Source organism: Aulonocara sp. 'chitande type north' Nkhata Bay, linkage group LG14 (assembly GCF_057382095.1).
Source record: "Aulonocara sp. 'chitande type north' Nkhata Bay isolate Kocher_YH1m ecotype deep benthic linkage group LG14, A_spYH_male_GT1.1, whole genome shotgun sequence".
NCBI lineage: Eukaryota > Metazoa > Chordata > Actinopteri > Cichliformes > Cichlidae > Aulonocara > Aulonocara sp. 'chitande type north' Nkhata Bay.
The window spans coordinates 21,643,671-21,667,210 of NC_141357.1; the positions used below are offsets into that span (position 1 = coordinate 21,643,671).

The 23,540-nt window shown below is 39.7% G+C and overlaps 1 protein-coding gene across 1 annotated transcript in view; it reads right to left on the bottom strand.

Annotated features, from left to right (window-relative positions):
• Positions 1 to 23,540, bottom strand: part of grik4 (glutamate receptor, ionotropic, kainate 4) — a 362,254-nt gene that overhangs the window by 128,110 nt on the left and 210,604 nt on the right. The window contains exons 4-5 of the mRNA XM_086261523.1: positions 13,039 to 13,203; positions 7,179 to 7,276 (exon numbers count right to left, since the gene is read on the bottom strand). Coding sequence (XP_086117649.1) covers positions 7,179 to 7,276; positions 13,039 to 13,203 — 263 coding nt within the window. The remainder of the gene's footprint in view (positions 1 to 7,178; positions 7,277 to 13,038; positions 13,204 to 23,540) is intronic.

Here is a 23,540-nt window from a genome sequence, read left to right on the forward strand (position 1 = left end):
GCACATGTGAGTGGACAAACGTAAACACTCTGAGATCTGTTTCAAATATTCAAAGTGAGCGTGAGTGGGTTCTTTTAAGGAATAGTACATAATAAATGACACAAATGAAGCACTCAACCTGAAAACTCTGCTTCTTTGAAAGTAGGTTTTCAACTGTTCAATAACCATATGCAAGCAATCAACTGTGCCTCAGCTTTGTCTGATGTTCCTGTTCAGCAATTGCTTCTGTCTGGCCATGTGGAAGAATCCTACGGATTTCATTTGCCTACTAATAAAGTAATCTTGAGAAACATGTTTTGACTCCAAACTATCTTCCAAATAAAGTCACGCTCAGAAGAGAGAGGTACAGATTCTTTTTTTTTTCTGGTGCCGAATGAGTTTTTCAACAAAAGCACTCCCAATGCACCAAAACACTGTATCACAGGAGACAGGGACGAGGGAGAGGCACAACATGAGAAGGGAAGAGCTTCTGCAACACAGCAAGGGAGGGATAAAGACACCTTAAAAGCACCGCTAATCTAGCACTTCGGTTAGGTGACATTCAAGTTGCGAGCAATTTTCAGAGTATTTAAATAATAGTTTTCTCAGAGAATACTTGAGTTATTGTGTGTGTCTATGTGTGGATAAAAGCGCAAATCCCTCAATATTGCCAGGATGGCCTTTGTTTGCCCAGCAGACCTCAGGTTCACCTCTAAATCCAACCTGAGCACCACCCTGCGGAAATGCAGCTGGATAATCTCTCTGTACTCCTACAAGCAGATGGCTTTTCAAGCCTAAAGCAACCCCTGGACATCAGACATATCATTAATATTCATGAAAATGCCTGACACATGTTGAAGTCATAGAGTATTATGTTTCCTCACTCCAGCAGACACAGGGATGCAGCACGTTTCATCCTTTGCAGTCGAGGAAAGTAGGCAAGGGATAAAAACAGGGCATGAGATCATCAGTGGCATGGAAAAGGATTCAGATAAAATAGGAGGCATGTACAAATGTATTCATTGACATTTGCTCAATTACTTTAAAATCTTATTATGGCCAATAGCTAAATGACCTATCCAAGCCTTACTATGAAAATAAATTAAAGTACAACACGGGCATTGAAAATAGAGCCTCTGGGATTTCTGATAGGGGGATTAGAACTCCTGGAACCTAAATGTAGTTCTTCTAAGTGACCATTTATAAACTATGAATACAAGTCTGATTTCTTATCTTTGAGATTCAAAAGGAAGCATCGTAGTAATACGAGCTCCTCACTGCATAGTCGAGCTTAAATACCTGCAAAGCAACAGGAGGCTTCTAACACACGCAACATTAGTCTGCCCTGTTTTTAAGTCCCGGTCCCAAGGTTTGCTTGTTACATTGTCTCAGATGATAAGAAGCGCTCAACCTGCACACAGTCAATCACTTCTCTGCAGTGGCTCCTTTTATATTAGTCACCATTAGTATGAAACCCAGATGGCTCAGTCCCACTCCCCTGCCTCTCTCCTCGGTAAAAGTGGCCAACAGCAGTGGAACTCAGGGAGTGATTGATAGAGACTGGTAAACGATGTGCTGATCACCTAGTGGGGTCTGTCAGCCACAATATTGCTGTCAGTGTCCAAGGAAACCACGAGCTGGGGCAGCAACAGCATCTGTGGCTCTGCGCTCACAGTGAGGGATTAGGTGGTCAGAACCTGGTGTGCAGAGTGCTACACGCCACACACACACACACCACACAGACACGCACACACCTCTGCTCTAGCAAATACAGCTTCCATTATTACTTTTTTGTGTGCTATTTTTCAGTTATTTCTTATTTTGAATCTGTCTGATCAAGAACCTTTTATTTTTATGAAATACCAACGGCTTCCTCATGAAATGCCTTTGGTGCAAAAATGTATATGTGTTTTGCTCACAAAGCCCTTGATCGTACTGCACCTGGACCTGGACACCCTTTAGTTTTATTCTCTGGCATCTAATTTACTCCTGTCCCCCTGAGCGGTCCGCAGAGGCGTGCAGCAGACTATTTGCCTTTCAAGCACAGAATAAGGGTTTACATTATTTCACGAAGAATTGCTGTTTACTCTGCCGCGCTATTGGATGAGCCTGACTTATAGCCGTACCATACTCAGGAAAACACCTAGTTGGTGTGAAATAATGAAGTTTTAACTTGGACTTCAGCCTCTTCATGCACAGCCCTTCTTACCAGGGGTCCATTTATGATCATTGCAAAGGTTGACCATATTCTAACCTATCATATTTTGCCTTAAGTCAATCATTTTCTAACTGAAGGTGCCAATAAATTATCAATACCTGCTTTGATAAAAAATCTCATTGTTTCTTTAGGGCATGAATCCTTCTCAACTACTACACAGATGGGAGATTTAATAGATGATTGAATTTGATCTTCATTTTGTGAACATTTTGTGTTACAGGATATCCATTGTCTCAATACCAAGATTAATGTGGGCACTTATTGGTATGCTTACTGTTTTTTTAAGGCCAAGCTGGTGAATGCCATCAACAAGCATTCCCATCAGAATGAGAAAGGTGACCTCTCTGCAAGACAGATAACACACACACCAGCAGCTGACTAGGCCGATTTGCACACCTTAAGCCTGAGATGAAGGACTTAATCAGCAAAATCAGATGGTGTAGTGTTTGATTTGAATACAAATCTGAACACTCCTAGCTCTTGATAACATCCAGGTGAGGGTCAATGAGTTAAAGGATAATTCCGCTTTACGTCATCTCGACACATTTCCCATATACGGGGATGTTGTGATCTTTTCTTAGCCTCCCGTAGACACAAAGCAGGGAGTCAGTGTTCTTATCCATAATGGACAATAAAATAAAATGCCAGCGCCGAGCACATGACATTAATCACAAGTGTAACAATCAAATGTAAAAGGCAGTGACTCAGATACTGTGTATTCCGCTACTGAAACATGTACTTATATAAGGTTCACCGACCAACAGTGCACAAAAAGCTCCACCTTTACCATCTACAGCAGTAAAACGCTACTTAGGTATTTATGCAGTAATCCAGTGATATATTGTAGAGTATAAACAAAATACGTCTCTCAGTGGGGCCAATGCCCTAAATTATGGGTACTTTAGGTACCTTTAGGTCATGTGCTAATAGAATTTATGTAATTTTATGCAGGACTTAAACTAGTAATGGCATTTTTATATAGTGCAGTTTTGCTCCCTTTGCTTAAAGGATCTTGTTGTTGTTTATCAGTAGTCGAAGGGGGAAACGACTCTGTTGCAACACTTGCTTGTTTTATGTGTTGCCATCAATCCAAATGTAAACATTATGCTTCTCAGATAAAAAGGGAATCATAACTAAAAATAACCAAGAGTTTTACGTCACGGCAGTCAGTTGCATTTTTGCAGTAACATTTTTGTTCGATATTAACCCTCTCAGGCTCAAATTAAGTTTTTGTTGCTAATCCACAAAAGAATACCTGCAGTGGTACTTCTGAGTAGAAAAAAAACTATGTATGTGGGGTAATCAGGTTGTTAGCTTTTACTTGTTGCAAATCTATAACGCCTGCCTTGAGAGGGTTAAAGAATATCAGTGCAAAAAACCCCTAAATATAGGCTTTAATAAATTAAGAAACACAAGTAAAATGACAGAGTCTCAAAGATTAGAACAGAAAAGCTGCTCTCACACATTGCCGTGCCCCCGGAAAATCACAGAAAAGGTCCTGTTCGGAGGAGACAGTTGTCAAGACTGATAGTGGATGTAGGAGTGTTAAATTTAAAGAACAGTTGGTGATGGACACCAAACTAGCACAGCACAAGCCCAGTGCGAATGTTTCTATGAAGCTGTCACGCGATGTGGGAGACCACATTATATATTTGTCCCTTTTTACTGATGACTGAATTATCAGCCGTCTAAATGCTAAAGCTATTCAGTCTGAAGAAATGGTATCTGAGCTGGCCGAGCTGTATGCTACTGGCTGAGGCCCGATTAAAATGACTGCTTAATTAAGTGTTACATGAGGATTAAATTAATATGACAACAGCAGATCTTCTAATCCTGTCAGTCTCTGTGACAAACAGGCACGATTGGCTGAGCTACAAAGTATTCTGGTAATCCAGCCGATTGTGCAACCCAGATCACAAAGAGAAGACATCAATAAAGATGGAATTTGAGCCAGTGTAGGAAAACTGCACATCTATGCGGATGGTATCAACTCCTAAGAGTATTTTATTTCTATACTGCGTTTATCGGTTAACAATTCAAAATGTGCATTTTCTCTTCATGGAGTCTTTAATATTCATACGGTGGTATTATCATAGTCAGTGTTTCAAAGCTCTCTGTACTGCCAGTCAGTGCCGCCAGAGATTTTTAACCGCAGGGAGTCCTGGTCTGTCTGTGGCTATAATAGACTGATATCTCATTAGAAAGACAAGCTGCACTGTACCAGAGGACTTTATTGGAGCTAGTATGGCAATAGAGTGTGTTTTAGTCGTTCTACTGATCAGATTCCTGCAGTTAAATAGGCGGCTTCACTGCAGACACAATCTAATTATGGAAGAGCACAGTAAAACACACTGAATGGATAAAATGAACGATGGTTGACATGTTTTTAAAAACTGTAGTTAATAATCAAGCCGTTTCAGAATTTACTAATTTATTCAGCAAAATGTATTAAAAAAAACATCAAATTTACCGCACCACATCAGGGCTGTCACAGATGAATTTTTCCGAACGCACATATCTTATTTATAATAGATTTTTATCTAGTTTATAGTTTTGTCTCATTTAGAGGAGCGCTGTCTCTTGACATCAGGCAGCAAAACAAACCATGTCAGAGTTCAGACGAGCCAATTAGCATCCAACTGGGATCTGTTTGGTTGCAGTCAAGCTCTGTACAAAATCCAATCAGTCATGTTTAAAGTGTGCTCAGATAAGAAATTATACATTTTTAAATCAGACCAGTATAATAAAAAACATCTGCTAAATATCCTCATTTTAAGGAATTGATGGATGGCCGGTTGTTGCTTTCAATAAATGAGACACAGAAGAAACCAAACCAGACTTTGTATAAAACTGCATAGTTGTTTTAGTTTCTAATTATTCTGATAAAATAATTTACCATACTGTATATTTCCAGTTGAGTCACACTGAGAAAAATCTGACATGCTCAAGAGTGCAGGAGACAGTATAACAACTTTAAACATAAGCAGTCATGTGGCCCCAAAAAGTTGCCCACACACTTGTCCACCCCTGCTTTAATTAGTCACAAGAAGTCATTAAAACTACTTTGATCTTTCAAAATCGTGTAATAGTAAGAAGCTCTGACAATTTCATGTCCTTCTGTAGGTTTTTCAGAGAAAAAGGCAGCACATTTAGAAGCCCCCCCCCTCCTCCAATTCTGCTACTGTGAGACTGAAGGCCATGCTCGTTTTGGTATGCCATACACGAGTATATGCAGCAGTATAAAGGCTAAATGATCACTGCTTCACAGTGTTTGGCAAAAAAATTAAAACATTTTGGAAGGCAGTTACAGAGACATGTGAGAAAATTATGTCAAATGAAGTTCCAAATACCCCAAAACCATTTCTGCTTGGTTTGTAGCCAAAAGAACACAGTTGTCATCAATGTGAACAAACATGACTGAACCTCAGGTTTTAAATCCTAAAAAGCTATCAGAAGTGTTTGGGGGGGGCAAACAAAAAACAAAAATGAAAAATAATAAAGCACATTGACTAGAAAATACTCATAGAAAAAGATGAATCATGTCACATCATATACTAGAAAAAAATAACACATGAAAGGTGATTTAGATCATTTTGAACATGGCATGAAGTCACTGGTACTAGAAGGGCGGTTTCAAATTTTTTTGGAAATTGCCACATGGCCGTCTGAGGATTTACAGAGAATTGTCCAAAAAGACAAAACATCCAGCAAGAGACAGTTCCCTGGGTATCTTGGTCATGCCAGAGGTGCCAGAATGCTTTGAGCATACCTTCTGCAAGGTATGCAGAAGAGCATCTTTGACTCCACAACATGTCAAATCTTGAAGCAGATTATCTAAAGCAGCAGAAGACCACAGAAGACAGTCCTGTCACATCAAAATGGACCAAAATCTCTAAGGAGTGATTTCAGCACCTTCTTGAATCTACGGCATGAAAAATTAAAACAGTTCTGAAGGCAAAAGGAGGTCCAAGTTGGTGTACCTAAGAGAGCAGCTAGCGAGTATATACAAAAAATGGTTTAACGAGTTTGGGAACAATATTTGAACTATTTGCTCTTTGTTTTCTTTGTATTTGGATATTTTATCATTACTGCAATTCTTTTAAAAATATTAATACAATATAACTGAAAGGGAAAAAATGTCCAGTGATATTTTGACTTGAGCTGTATAGCAATGGAGAAAAATGACACGGTAGAATTTCATCATTTTTACGAACAACTGGGAACCCTTTCCCCGTAAGTCTCCTGCTAAACCCACATAGCCACTAACGAGCGTCAACGTTTCAAACTCTTTGGGCCAGATTTACTAAGTAGGACAGACTAGTGTGAGGCTGCAAACAGAAAAAAAACAGAAGAATAGGAGGGGAAAGTTCTGTGGGTGATCTAATAACAATGTGCACATTTATTAACACAGTCCATCTCCTTTATGTCAATATGAACAATCCAAACTTTAATCTGGCAGAAATAAGTCAGTGACAGTTGGATAAAAGGTGCGACCACTGTGGAAATTTAAAAAGGTGTCTCATGAGATCCACAAGGGAAATTTCACATTTGCAAGCTATCTTGCTGAGTTTTGACTGGTGGGGTGAATTTATTATTTAAATAACATTTGCAGTCTGAAGGCGGTAGACATATGACAAATGACTGCAAATGTGAATGAAGCTAAAACACTTATGCACAACAGCACTTATGTACAGCCTTATTAAAGCCCTGCTTGACTTTCGAATGGTTTATGCAGTGTGTTATGACTTTCAGTTGGAGATCATTGGTAATTTTTGATTTATTCCAGAAAATTATAAATTCTAGTTTGTAATGATAAGGACCTTCTGGCATTCCAGATGAGTCACCACACAATAAGCAATTTTCCTTCATGAAAGGAAAACTTTCTGTGCAAATATAATATTTGTGCAGCTAAATCTGCCCCTTTTTTTCTGTGTGGCTGAATCGCACGCCACCAGCCCCGGGCCAGTTGGTTGGAACTTACCTCCTTCTCTCCACATATATTGCTGATGATTGAGTTGGAAGCTGGACTGGCAGATGGACCAAGGACTGCCACCACCCCTTTGGACATGATCTGGCACACTGGAAAAAAAAATAGAGGAGGAGTACAGAGATATAAGCAGGGGCAATTAGAGGTAACAGAGATAATTAAAGTAAAGTAAGGCAGTTGGTGTTAGATCAGGCTTTTTTTTCAGGCTAATGTTAATGGATCCATATGATCACTGCCTCAACCTCTGAACAGATAGCAGCCTGCACCAGCATTTCTCCTGTCTCAAGGGAACCAGAAACTACAAGTGTAAGGGAAATATGCACAAGGGCAGATGCTACACTCTATCTGCCTTTGGATGTTTTACTTGTTGGGGATATTAATATGATCAACTCTCAAGTATAAAGACGGAAAGATATGCAGCAAAAAAGAAAGAAGACAATGACGGATAAACAGAGTGGGAGTCGGTGAAAAGCAGACGTTGGGAAATGTGACAAGCAGCAATATCTGGAGGGTGAAAATAAAAAATCTGGTATTTGATAATTTGCACATGAATGCAATAATATCCCCCCCCCCCCCCCCCCCCCACACACACACACACACACACACACACACACACACATCTCATCGTGCTTTTCAAATACAACATTTACAAGGATTGATTTAACAGCGGTACCTTTGGGCTTTAAGACATATCTGTAAACAGAAACATTTCAGTAAAAGTGACTTTCTTTCCTTTGCCATGTGCACAGGCCATATGCTTTAATCTCCCAAACTGGGAAAGAATGCCGTTTCTTATGTGTTTATAATCCCTGGCTTGTAATTAACACACTGCAGTCCAGGGTGTAAAGAAGACACACATACTGAAGCACTATTATTGTGTGAGCATGTGTGCACCAAGTGTGTGAGTGTGGGTGTTGGTAATTTGGTGGCTGTTATTGGGGAATTGCTGAGCATTAACCAGCCACCAGTGTAAAATAGGCAAAGGGGAAACATTTCCAGGCCCGTGCGGTGCATCGAGAGGCAGTGAATCGAATGATTAATAAGTAATCCGCTAGTCACCCATGGGGCTTGTAAGACATGAATACACTGCCATCTTACATGAAAAAAAACAACACACATGTATACAGTGCACACGCACACACTAACGCATCCATGCCCACACTTTTGTTTGCACCTGTCTGTAATGGCTTCACTGAATTATAAAGCTGAATGATTTGACTGCAAGCCAGAATGCTCCCGGCCCCGGTGACACTTTCATTTGCTCTCTTTGTGCACGGCGAGCTTTTTCTGTGTGTAAATATGTGAGCCATATTGAAAGTATTTGGACAGTTACACTCCTTTTTTTTGGAAAAAAAAACACTGTGTGGGATTCAGTTCTTTTACTATATTAGGTCTAAATTAGAAGGATCCAAAAACATTGCTTAAACTAAACAATTATATAGGTTTATGTAAGTATATGTAAAAGCACTTTACATAGGTTAATTCCTAAAAATGGATGTAGCTCTGGATGAAAAGGTCAATAGAGTGAAATCTGCTTTAAAAAAAACAAACCCAAAATGTTACTCATGGCCCAAATCAAACAGCATTTATAGGCTATCACGCAGCAGAATTAGCACACTACTCTTCAGTTGTGCTTTTACTGCTATTAAAAGTTGATGGATAACTAATGAGGTACAATATATTGCCACTAGTATTCGCTCGTCTGCCTTCACATGCATATAGACCTGAGTGACATCCCATTCTTAATCACGAGGTTTAGGAGTGTGTTTATGGGAATTTATGACCATTCTTACAGAAGAGTGTCTGTGATGTCAAAGAATGATGTTGGATGAGAAGGCCTGGCTTGCAGTCTACTCTCTAATTCATCCCAAAGGCGTTCTGCCCGGTTGAGGTCAGAACTCTGTGCAGGCCACTCAAGTTCTTCCACACCAAACTCACTCATCCACGTCTTTATGGGCCTTGCGTCATACACTGGTGTGCAGTCATGTTGAAACAGGAAGGGGTCATCCCCAACCTGTTCTTGCAAAGTTGGGGGCATGAAATTGTCCAAAATGTCTCAGTATACTGAAGCGTTAAGAGTTCCTTTCACTGGAAATAAGGGCCGAGCACAACTCCTGAAAAATCAATTTACACACTGTTCTCGAGCTAAGAACACTATGCGCCTCAGCATCTGCCGCTCTGTGATTTTACATTGCCTACCCTTTAATGGCAGAGTTGCGGTTGTTTGCAGTCACTTCCACTTTGTTATAATACCACTAACAGCTGACTGTGGAATATTTAGTAGTCAGGAAATTTCTGACTGGACTTGTTGCACAGGTGACATCCTATTACGGTACCATGCTTGGGATTCACTGAGCTGCTGAGAGCGACTCGTTCTCTCACAAATATAGAAGCAGTCTGCATGCCTTGGTGCTTGATTTTATACACCTGTGGCCATAGACGTGACTGGAACACCTGAATGCAACGCCAATGATTTGGATAGGTGAGTAAATACTGGCAGTGTGGGGTACATGGGATCAGCTAGAGGATCTGAGTATCCCACATTCAGGGAGTCAAAAAAACCAACAAGATGCTACAACAAGCCATAATTGAAAATGTAGGTGCAGACAAAGTCCAATGAAAGTACAGCGCTGGAGTTCAGGTAGTCACTGACTACCACAGTCTGTTCCTTTCCACATTCATTACCACAATTAATTTTCCTCAAAGGCCTCATGAGAAACTTGGACTGTTGTGAAGGACCGCAACAAAAAGATTATTAAGTGATCAAATTAATATGAAGCTGCACTCGGTTCTGCTTGGTATTCATTTTATTTATACAACGGTCCCAGTTTGTCATGTGGCCTTTGGGGGAAATTAATTACCCACCCCTGCTTTATTTGTTCACAAGAAGTCAAACTCAGCACAGCCCCTTTCTGATGGCAGTCTGACTCAGTCGATGACACTGGGGACCTCTGCTATGAAGATTTTCATCTTCACAAGTCTCAAAGCCAGTGGGACTATTCTTATTCAACAAGGAAGAATGTGCCACACTCTTTTTTTCTGAGGGTGAAAGTGAAAAAATTGGATTCACCTTATCTGGAAGAAAAGCTAAACACCAACAGAAACTGTTGTCTCTGACAGCCTTAAAACCTGTGTGACCATAACTGCCATAAACACAAGCGTTCTTTTTCTCCTTGATAATAACTATTTACATAAACATCTATATACATCTCCAGAAATACTTCACAAGATTTCCATAATTATGCAAGTCCCTCGAGTTCCTTTGTGGTTCAGATCATAAGATCATCTTTAGGCCATTATCACTATTTAACATTGTTTTTCACTAATCAATACAAGGTAGTAAACTCTTGTCCTTAAGAAATAGGGAAAAAATCCAGTTAAGACTCAGGAGATAGGGCTCTTCGGCTGAAATTTTTGGTTTATCGGGTGATGGCCTTCAGCTCACACTGGAGCGGTATACAGCTGAGTGTGAAGCGGCGGGAATGAGAATCAGCACCTCCGAGTCTGAGGCCATGGCCCTCAGCCAGAAAAGGGTGTAATACGCACTCCGGGTCAGCTAAGAAATACTGCCCCAAGTGGAAGAGTTTAAATATCTCGCAGTCTTGTTCACAAGTGAGGAAAGTTGGGAGCGGGAGATCGACTAATGGATTGGTGCTGCAGCGATGCGGACGCTGTATCAGTCCATCGTGGTGACGAAAGAGCGGAGCGTAAAAGCAAAGCTCTTGATTTACTGGTTTACTATTTCCCCACCCCACGTCCCTACACAAAGCGGATGTACACGAACTTTAGGTAGTTACCGAAAGAACGAGACTGCGGATACAAGTGGCAGAAATGAGCTTTCTCTGATGGGTGGCTGGCCTCTCCCTGAGAGATAGGGTGAGGAGTTCAGCCACCTGGGATGGGGTCAGAGTAGAGCCGCTGCTCCTCCACAGGAGCCAGTTAAGGTGGTTCAGGCATCTGACAAGGATGCCTCCTAGGCGCCTCTAGGTGAGGTGTTCTGAGAATGTCCCCCTGGGAGGAGGCCCTGGGGCAGACCCAGGACACGCTGGAGAGATTATATCTCTTGGCTGGCCCGGGAGCGCCTCGGTGTTCCCCCAGAAAACCTGTTGGAGGTGGCTGTAAAACATGATGGAGGCTCTGTCATGGTAAAGAGCTGCATTTTGGCCAGAGGTGTTGGGGATCATGTTAAAATTGATAAAATCATGATAGCGGAAAAATACCTTCAGATTTGAATTCACAAATCAATGCCACCTTTTTCAGCATGACAATGATCCCAAACAATGAAGCACCATCATTCATGGATTGGCCTCCATAGAGGCTGAACCTTAACTTTATTGAAGCAGTGTGGGGTCATCTTGACAGAGAACAGAATAAAAGGCCTCAACATTTAAAGAAGAGCTTTAAATGACTTCAAGAAACCTAGAGAGCTTTCCTGAAGACTACTTAAAGAGAGTAAATTCAGGATGTGTTCAAGAATAAAGGTTGTCATATAGATGTCACACATTATTATATAGAACAGAAAATCTGTGCATGATAGAATCTTACAGTATGCGGATGTTATGCAGCAAGCAGTCTATGTCCATACTGAACAGCCAGGAAAGGACTCATTGATGGTGGGATCTGACTTTTCTTCCCAGGTAATTCTCACTCTGTGATATTTTCATCTATCCGTGGCCGCTGATCCGTCCCTAATCCAAATCCTGGCTCTAATTACACACTCACACTTTCACACACTAAACATTTGCACAGTATACACAAAATCCAGCTTGTGCACAGCTACACACTTTGCTTTACATATACCCACACGCACAAACACAAACACACGGGGACACATGCACGCACGCAAGCACACTAAAGGAACCACACTGTGAGGTTTGTCTTAGCCCGGGCAGAGAAAGTAAAACAGTTTGTTGTGGCTGTGGTAACTGAAGTGCTGTTTCCATGTATTAGGCAGGCACCACTGAAGCTCTTGCATTTGGGAAAGTAGGAATGTGTCATATTGAAAATCAATGGCTGCACTTTTTGCAGAGACACACTGCGCTGTATTGATTTGGGGTGTTTAAATTAAAAATTTAAAAACAAACAAACCAATAAACATTGAGGTGTGATGCAACAAGTCACCAGACAGTACAAAAATGCTGTGGGTAAGTGCTGATACCGCTGATAGCAAATAGCTACTCTGGCTTGTGTTAATAGGGTCACTCTCAGTGATGCATTTGTCACATCTAGGTAACAAATTAGTGGGAATCCCATGATGGTCTGGCCTACTTAATAAAAGTTCAACAACACCTGGATTAGAATGTCCACTGCACCTGGTGGTTTAGGCCAAACGTGACGTGTTCTGTCTTTTCGTGCACATTTCCATTTTTATAACTTGGGGCTAATGGCCGATGCGTAGACGTAAATGTATGATTGTGCCAATCTTTATTGCCACTTCTCAGAAATCCCAAGATCTTTAAGAAAGAGATCTTGGAACAGCTTGAAAAGATGAGACTTTCTGGAGAAAAAAATTAATTAAATCTCAGTGAATTTGTTGATTCCTTTTTCAACTGATGCTTGTATCACAGCGTTGATGGTGGAGGTTTATTTTCTGAGCCTATTGTTCAGGACTAGAATGCAGGATTACAGGGAGCATAAATGGTGATGGGCCCGCGGTGACATCATAATCGGAAAAACTTTTCAAGGTCATCTCTAAAAAAGCGAGCAACCATATAAAAAAATAGAACATCTATTAAAATATGTTATGAGCAACTACTTGCAGAAGGAGCAAGAGAGGCTCTTTTTCTCTGAATGAATAAACACGTTAGCCAACAAACACACACAATCACTTGCTTTTCTTTCCTGTGCTACTTACTTGTTTCCCCCATCTCATATTCGCTGTCTCTCAGCAGTTCAAAGATGTCCACCTCCAGCTTGCCAGTGATGGAGCGGTTACTGCTCCTGTTGATGCTGTCTTTGGCCAGCGTGATAGCCAGACGCTCTCCTCTGCTGCACTCCATAGGGTCATCAAGGATGGCAGCTGAGGAAAATGGAAAAGGCCATTGTGTTGTGAGACTGAGAGAAAATCCCCCAAAATAAAACACATTTATTCTCAGTGGTAAGTGAAATATTTCCCAAATGAAGGAGAGTGAAGGTGGCCTTTTTGCCATTGAGTTGAGGAATTTAAAAAGACACTTTTTCCCCTTTCTTTAATAAAAAGTCTAGTCTACAGAAAGCAGCTCCCAAGGCGGCGCACAGGCTTATTAGGACCAGTGCTTATTTGACTTTTCGTGAACACCTTTCTCCATTATTCTTGAGTACCTCCAATGGCACAGCATTATCCTTAATAACTCCATACACTTTTCCAAGCAGCTTGTAGAGTAGGGGTGGGGTATTTAATATTTCCAAAAAGGTGAAGTGCTACATAATGTAAATAATGGATCTGTATGTTAAAACCCTGAAATCTTAAAAGCTTTAAATTCTTTCACCTATTCAAAGGCATTTTAAAGGGCAGCACAAAACCTAAAAGTCATAACATCCTCTATCATGCAGCACAAGAATGAAAATCAGCATCTGTAATGGCATGCCAGACACTTAGAACACCAGTCACTGCAGCAGCTTTCCAAAGACGCTACGTACACCGTGTAGGTCTACAAAATTAAATCAGTTTGTCACAAGAACACTAAAGAATGACAAGACAGCATGTTGTTCTCCAAAATGATTTAGGTGCATTCTCTATGCAATATTTGTTGCAGTGTAGTCGCATTATAATCAGAGGAACTGATTCCTGTCTTGTATATGGCTTAGCTAAGCCAATTATAAAGGGATTGGATATAGATGATGCTTTCTTCTCGTTTTTATGCAGAAAAAATAATGTAATTCCACCACAATAAGGCTGCAGATGGTTATTATAAATCATTGCACAACACATCATAACTAAGGAGTGGCACATTTGTGTGCATGCTCCAATTTTTTTCTTTTTGGGAACAACATTATGGACTTACTCCGTGACCTTTAACGGCACAGGTGTCACATTGTCATGATGAGCAATTATGCAGGCGCAGCAAACATCATCTGTTTACTGTGTTGTCAGAAAGGAGAGAAACAGAATTGCACACAGCTTCTCATTCTGTCTCTTATTTTTGATTATCAGTCCAACCATTAATGGGCTTTTTTTCATGAAATTGTGTGGCTTGATCCACTGACTCTATGCTGGATCAATGCTCGTTAGAACCCTGACAAGTCAGCAATATATCAACAATCAGTCAAGTGCCTATTCATTACATAACTGCAACAATTTTGAAATTATATATTGACAACTTAATCAGCTTTCGACTCAATTACATCAACAAATATTTATATGAAATGCAAGACACCTTCAAAAGTCTACAGTCAGGAAAGTAAAGCCTAATAAAGTGTGCAGCAGATGTCTGAAAGCAGGCTTTGTAATTACTGCAATTACACTGGGCTAGCACAAAGGTTCTTAAGTTAAATCGATTACATCTGCAGTTAAAGCGCAGGCAGGAGATAAAAGCAACCAACCCGGAAAAGTGTGAAATTAATAAGGCACAAAAAAAATACAATTAAGTACAACATGGCTGAAAGGGAAATGTGCTGTAGGCTGTCCAATATAGAAGAAAACCGTGGGTTGCGTGTCTCATCTTATCAGAATTAAATGATCAGACGTGCATGCAAAGCTGAAACATGTTTGAAGTGACCTTTTCCCTACGGATCACACAGCTGAATAAACATCAGCTAACTCTGACTCGCAAAGATGAGACATACCCACTCATCTGATACCATCACAGCGCCAAGTCACAGCAAGTCAATATCTACAGCCCACTGAATGCTCTGTGAACAAGCGGAGAGTAGCCGTGGAAGGTCATCTGAGGTTGCACTCACCTCTGGCTTTTAAAGCTGTCAACAAATCAATCAATCAATCAATCTTTATTTATAAAGCACTTTTCATACAGAAAAAATGTAGCACAAAGTGCTTTACATAGTTAAAAGCAGCCCACCCCACCCTCCAACTCACTCCCCACACTCTCAATACACATATATCCCCCCACCCCCACCCACACACACATCCACACACGCGCACACTTAAAGAGTAAAAATTGGGCTGGGCTCGCATGAGCCAAGTGAGGAAACATTATAACAGAGAGCCGTCTGCACCGGGAGCCGGTCACAGACCGCAGCCTCCGGGCTGGGCACACAGCCGGAGGGAGGCAAAGGAGCCCCCCAACCAGGCTGAGAGGACCCCAGAGACCCAGCAGCCACGGTCAATAACAGCCCCGGTGCAGAGAGCGCCCTCCGAGGAAACACTGGAGATATGACGCAATACGATGTATACAGGGTAAAATGATAAAATAAATAAGAACAGGATACAATATAAATATAAATAGAGTAAGAAGATTAAAAAATGAATAAGAATAAAATCAAGAAATATTAGGTAAATCCTAAATTAATAATAGAATAACAGGATAGAATAAATAAGCATAAAAAATAAATAAACGCTAAGTAAAAGCTAAATTAAAAAGGTGGGTCTTGAGCCTGTTCTTAAAAACATGTACGTTTTATTATCCTTCATCAAAGGACATGTTTGCTTCTTCATGGACCCAATAGACTACTTCTTGATTATTTCCAGCTTAATATCATATTATTTAGACACCATTGTAAAATCAAGAATAAGATGCCTTCAAGAGCTGTGTGATGGTGCAGCTCACAGGTCTTGGGTTCGAATCAACCAGACAGCTGGGGCTGTGTTTGCATGTTCTTGCGCTTGTGTGGGTTCTTACCAGCTCCAAAGATATGAACGGGTTAGGTTAACTGGAAATTCTAAAGCGTGCGTGGGAAAGGCTGTCTGTCTCTTTGCTTTAGCCCAGCAGTACACTGGAAACCTGTCCATGGTGTATACCAACTTTTGCTGGGATAAGTTCCAACCCTGAATTGGATAAGCAGACGAAAATGGATGGCTGGATGGAAGTATAGAGAACTTTTCCTGGATTTAATTGTGTAGAGAAAAAATGACTCTGTTCCAAAAATCTTACATTAGCTCTCTCCTCTCTGTCCTAACACCCCCCATCACACAAGCACAGTCTTTATACAGCTAAAAATGTATCGGTGCTGACTTTTATCGTCACATTGGATTTAGTGCTTGCTCTTCCAGGTGAAACACTTTTGCTTAAACCGGCAGCATGCCTTGCTTCCTGTGTGGATACTACTCAATTGAAACTGGCTTGAAACAATATTTGACCGGTTAGTCTCCTGTCACGGGCTCTTCTAAAGCCAGAAAACAGGAGGCCAGTTTCCTCTCAGATACAGTATGCAGGCTATTATGGAATATGGGAGTCATAATAAATGACAAAAAAACCAAAAACCCAACATGCATGTTGACAGAACATATTAAAGATGTGATGAAGGATAATAAAACTAAAACAAACAAACATTGTATGACTGCAGGACACTGTCGACTTTAAGTAATTTAATTGCATTTTCCAGTTAATTTTTTTCCATAAGTGTAAAACATTTAAAACATTTAATTGATTGGTATGCATTCAGCTTATACTAAGCATATTTTCTTAACAATTCATTAGTTATTAAACAAATAAAACTTTGATTTCATATATTTCAGCTAGATTTTACTCAAAATGATTTCTTCCTGTTAATGAGGGCAAAGACTTGGTTTTTGGAGTGTAGAATAAAGTATGAACAGCAGGATTCATTCTAAAAAAAAAACTTGATTATACGGACTCACTAACTGCGCAGTAATTGCTTCATCCGGCCATGTTAAATAAATTTTGAATCAATGTTGAAATACTGATGAAACTTGTCAGTGTAATAGTAATGACATTGGAATAACATTGATTCAGTTTGATTAGGTTGATTATGTTTTTCTAAGATACGATAAGACAAGACTTTATTGATCCCACGACGGGGAAATTTTTGCGTTACCTCAGCGTAGGTACAGATATCAGAAGGAAATACAAAAATACAAATAAGTACAACCAATGAAAAAAAGTAAGATAACACACTATATACAACGGTAGCATACACAGTATGTGATTATGGATACAGTTGTGGAAATATGCAAGACATAAACTATATAGCTTATAATTGTCGTTGTTTATAATTGATGATCTAGTTATAGTTGACCAAGTGAAAAGTTATGGATTCAGAGATGACTGGGTAATTGAAAAGCTATTATCAATTGAACTGTTCCATCACACCCCTCGCAATGTGGTACATCCCGTCTGACCACCATTGGTCACTGATCTATGGTTGACCAGGAATTTATATTAAAATACGATTTATTTATAGATGAAAAATCATGATAGCTGTCAATATAGTTGACTGGGAAATTAAAGTATTGCATCCCATCTGTCCACTATTAAGATGATATTTAAAAATCTATGATACAGGAGACAATCCTGTATTAGTTGACATCACTGCACCCCAGAGATCTCCTCTGCATCAGGTAAGCATTTACTTATTTTTTAATATTTTAAAGGTGCCAAATGTATTTTAACCAATTATATTTCATACTTCGTCAAATACTGAGTACAGTGACACATATTGCAGATGTGTAACTGTCACCATGGTCATTATTAGGCACTTCAAAATGTCAATAACCGAAGTTAGCTTGCTAACGTAACTGACAACTTACACAGATTATGTTAGCTAGGATGAATTCTGGAAAGAGAGAGATATATATGAAAACCTCTGAACAAAGTCTGCTTTTTCCTTTTTTTTTTTTCATGTCCTATTTTCAGTTTTTGGTTTTGTTTTCTTTTTGTACATGGAGTCACTGAGCAAGTGGAGGCAGTGACAGTCTGTGACTCTTTTACCTTCAGGCAGTTCACCAGGTGGAGGCAGGACATCATTCAGTAGGAGTGAATTCATCAAAAATTATTGTAAACTAATCTTGATTTAATAAATTAAATAACTTAACTGATGTTAGAGTTTAATAGTACACTCAAAAATGTTTCACTCAACATCATTACACCATTTATTATAAGATAAGTGAATTTAGATAAGTAAATTTCATTATTCTGAAGTAGTGGAAGTAATTTTTTTTACATCAGTTGAAACAACACTTATGTCCTCTTGATCTTTAGTAGTGACGTCCACATTGTTTCAGTATTAACTGAGGGTGCAAAAATGATCAAGAACCAATATCAGAATTCAATGATGATTCAATGACATTTAGGTTGAGAGTATAACATTGATTTTACATACGTTCAATTATTGTTTGCTATCTGTGTCAGCATCTCAATAACTGTATATTTCCCCAGTTTAATTTGCAGATCTGTGTGTGCGTGTAAAAAGCCACACTGATTGTTGTTTCTTTAGTGGGCACTTTTCTCATTTAAGAAAAAAACAAGAAAGAAATATCACCTCAAAGCTGCAAGAAAAAATATAAATGCCAATACAATATTAGTATTTTAGTTAAATGCTGTAATGCACAATGAAAGCTACCCGCAGAAGTAAGTAAAATCAGTAATTCTGGCAGGTTCTGTTCCCGGAGGAATTGACATTTTACCGTGGTCAATACATGACAGCTGGCAAACAAGCAGGGCTGTTTTCACGCAGCGAAAACACGGGCTGGAGTTTGATCCATTGAAACCAATCAATGAGTTGCCAGAAGGTATGCTGAGGCATGGTGGCATCTGGACTGCGAAAGAGAGCTTCGGTGAAAAATAGGCAAAAACAAACAAAAAAATTCCTCTGCAGTACCGGCACACAGCGGCAGGCTATGATCCAGTGAGGGTTTTTTTTGTTTTTTAAACACCCCTCAGATGTCATCCCTTAATTAACTTGTCATGCTGATTTTAATTGTTATACCGTCAACATCAACGGAGAAACTAATTTGCTTGAACTACATAAACTCTGCTAATCTTATAAGTCATATAAACAAACTAAAAGACAGATTGAATGAAGCAAGGCAACACTGTAGAAGTGAGTCTTGCTACCCAGGAGCCACCTTGGTCACACCCCTTGGTGGCCATCTCACTTCTTATTTGAATGAATCACTTTAACTTTGGTGTTCGAATCAAATCTTTGTCCTCTTTATCCCAGAATAAGGTATAGGAGCAGTTCTCCCTCCTATTTCTATTTCTACACGTGAAAAATTACACAATGATAAGACCTTAAGAACGCTGTTAAGAGTACAGTACCCTAGGAAAACAGCTAAGGGTGATACAAGCACCATCTTTACAGAATATATTTCCTGTCTGGATTCTTTTCGACCCACGTCTCTCTGTTATAATGTCACTGTTGTCATTAAACCTTGTGACCTTATGAGTCCTGCTTTTAGAGGCTGGATTTATTTATCCTGCAAATGTGATTTGAAGCAAAGTAGAAATGTTTACACGTTCAGAAGTTTACTTGCAGCAGTTTCCTGGCTTTGGAACAACACCTTTAATGACGTAATCATATAGAAGCTCAATGTGTTACTGGAAAGTGGCAGTCAAGGGTAAAAAATTCATTATCTTATTGAAGGATCTGCTTGCTTCTCTATTAACTCAATGGGTGCATCTCCCTTTCCATCAGGGCGAGTGCTAAATACAGATCAAATAAACTAGGGCTTCTCCTTATATATGAGGCAATTAATGGTAAAGTGCTCGCCAACTTTGATTGGAAGAGAATCTATTATCGGAGGGATGCGTGGGACGGGGGGGAGGGTTCAGTGTGACTTGGCCTTTGATCAAATAGGATAGGATAGGATAGGATAGAACTTTATTAATCCCTCGGGTGGGTTCCTCTGGGAAATTCGATTTCCAAAAAAGCACAGCACCGACAGAAGTTACAGAGTTATACACACACACATATATATAAATACAGAGACAATATAAATAAAATATACGAAGGGGATAAATAGAATAAATAGGAATAAAAATAAAAATATAAGTGAATTGCACATTTCAAGTATTGAGTCTATTGCACCGTTGACTATTTACAAAAGTATTGCACAAAAGGTATTGCACAGTGAGGTGAAGAGGCACTACAGCTTAGTTGTTCCCTCCTTTGTCCTCCTGTTTCCCCTCCCTCTCCCCTCCAGAGAGGAGTTAAACAGTTTGATGGCGATAATAGGGTTTTAAAGAGTCCAGATACTCTACAGTGATTTAACATGACTTTTATTCAAATGGAAACAAGGATAAGAACATCATAATCTATTTTCATATTGGCAACCATTCCACATATGTGTTCTCAGCAGTTATTATTATGTAGGGCAGATACCCTCTGCTCAATGAGATAGAAAAATCACCTTTAGGGCAAATAATTAATGCTGTGTCTACAGCATTTCATAGAAACAAACTGTGTTAGTAATGACAAAGTAATTCTTTTAGGCTCAGCAGGTCACAAAACTGATGGAGCTACACAATAGAAAGTGAAAGCATGAAAGTACATACTGGTCCTGTTTATATTTGGGGTCCTTCAGGCCTTTTCTTTTGGCAGTAGTCACCAGACACTTTGTTAGGCACACCTTGCTTGTACAGAGCTTTTGTTTACTTTAGAAGTGTTAATTCCTCATGTAATAGATTCAGCAAGGTCCTGGAATCACTCCTCTGAGATTTTGGTCCATATTGAGATGACAGCATCACGCAGCTGCTGCAGATTTGTCGGCTGCACATCCATTCATTTCATATTTATATACTTCAACTTACATCAAATAGCATATGCTTGAGTTATTCAGGGAAAAAAGTGGCTCTCTAAATCATTGTTCACATGGCTGTTGCTTGTGATCTCTCAGTGCTTTCCTTTTCTCTTCTGTTTCGCCTCATCCCCAAACTGGTTGTGGCAGATGGGCCCTCCTGCCTGAGCCTGGCCCTTGTGGAGGTCGCTAGTTGTTATGATGAAGTTCTTCACTTCAAGCGTTTGACCATAGGGGATTTGATGACTGTTGGAGTTGTCTTGCTAATATTAAAGATAGACAACATTTGTTGTAAACTGACCCTGTGTAATGTACGATGGAAATAAACTCAATTCTGTGTCAAATGTTTAAGTGTTTATATCCAGTCAGGATCATTTAAGTTATTTTGTTATTTTATATCTGGAAACTAGGGCTGCCACAAACAATTATTTTGATAGTCGACTAGTCACCGATTATTTTTGCGATTAGTCGACTAACCAGATCATCATCGATTGGACGTAAAACGTCCAGCTTATTGCACCAGCAGCATCTGCTCTTATATAACTATCATTAGCTTACAGCTTTAAGTGTTTAAGTTATGTGCTAACTAAAAATAAAGACAAGATGATATTTTATTAAATTTTAATGAAATTTGCAGATTGTTTAGGTGAAGTTCACTAAACTCAGCCGTCTGCTCCTTGCTATCTAAAATATAACAGGACATCGGAGTATATTCTCGAGCATCTCACACTTCTGATAATCAGTTGTCTGCTTGACGTTTATTCATCCATCCATTCGCTTCCGCTTATCCATTTGACGTCCGTTATTACACTCTTAAATCCTACTACTTATTCCTGCGTCTTTTGTGATCTTACAAAGCTTCAAACGACGCGTCGACTATTAAATCAGTCGTCAACAATTTTGATAGTCAACGTAATCGTGACTAGTCGACTAATCGTGGCAGCTCTACTGGAAAATAGCAAGAGTGTAAGCATTTCTGCACAAAGACTGCTCAGGCTTGGACTGTAGATTACTCTTTGCATACAGGCCTCTTTCTGTACAGAGTGGGAGTGACCTCTCCATGAAAAACCTTGTAAGGGTTTTACTTGTTTTATTATGCTTGAGTGGCTGATCCACCTTATCCCACCCCTATGTGTTTTCAGGGTGGATCGCATTTGTTTTCCCTGAAAACACAGCAACACACACAAACAGGCTATGCATTAATGCCAGTTTGTATAGGGCTTTATGACTGAATCAACTAAGGTGGTACACTTGGATGCTTTTCAGAAACATACCATAAAAAAGCAGCACACTACCCATTCACAATCTTCCGAGGGACATTGATTCCAGCATTCTCAAGTTTTAAGCACCATTCTTTTTTTGTTTCTTTTACTTTATTATAGCAGTTTTGAGTCACTGGTTTATGTATGACTTGCTATAAAATACCAAACTAAGTATCCCGTGTCTCATTAAAACTGAAATCACACAACTCAACCAGAGAGTGTAATTCAAATAAAGTGCTCAACTTATATAAGAAGTGCAGAACAGTAAATGGGAAGGTCATAGACCTCCCTCCCAATTGGAAAATGCAAAGGACTGCCCCCTCTCAGCACCTCCATTCAGCTGCCTTTCAGTCTAATGGGTTTGCACAGTTTGCCATCTCTTCACAGTGAGAGGCCAAAAGGACTGAGGAGGGTGATTTAAAAGATTTTTTTTTCTGTTTTCATTGTGACATGCAAGTATGGTCAAGGTCAGTCATGTCAATAGATTGTGCTTAATATAATCATACAGCCATGTAGTATGTGCACATGCATACACACATATTCCAGTAAAATCACTCAGTTTGAAAGTTCAGTGAGAAGCGTCTTGCTTTAATTTTAAATCTGTCATGACAGCAGCCTCAGTCCTCCTGCAATTTTCTTTTTTCAAATCCACATAAATAACAGTTTTTAATCCAACACTTATTTGGTATTTTCAACATGATAAAAACACAATTTCTTGCTAATTTGATGGTTTCTTTGACATTAATTAGCAGAGAAACTAGACAGCTATCACAGCCTTTTTCAGTGCCATATATTCCCTGTTTATGTCTGAGAGTGCCAATCTGTGTGCATGTACCTGTGTGTGCCTAAACACTCATGCACTTGGGTATGTCAGCAGATGAAAATAGTGTGCATTATGCTTGTCTAATAGGGGCTTTATTCACTTGGAGCAGCATGACTGTGAACTACACCAAAGCCAATCTGTTTGCTTGTCTGACTGCATGGCAAATGGAATTGCTGGTTCCACATTATAATCAATCTCATCCGCAAGCCCTGTGGTGTGAACTGCCGAAGGAAGCGGAGGTGCTATCTTACATAATTAGAAAACCTTGCTAACGGAAGACCTGGTGACAAGAAACTGATTTCCTGGTGTCACATAATGTAATTATAAAGTACACACTCCAATCATAATGTGCGCGAGTGGACTGATGTGTTAAGTCTCATTAATCTGAGGCTGAATGCTAAGGCCGACGCCACTGGCCTGTTAAAAGATTGTCAGTTTGACTTAATGCATTTAGACGGCAGTTTATGCAGTTTCTGTTGCAACTAGTGGTCAGCAGAGAGGAATAACTATAAATGCAAATATCAGTGAGATGCAGTCAGTAATTATGATAACAGGATGGCTATAACAGAGTCTCTGATATGCGGAACAAACACTGCCTTTATTTTCTAACTCTGTTGTAAATAGAAACCACAAGGTGG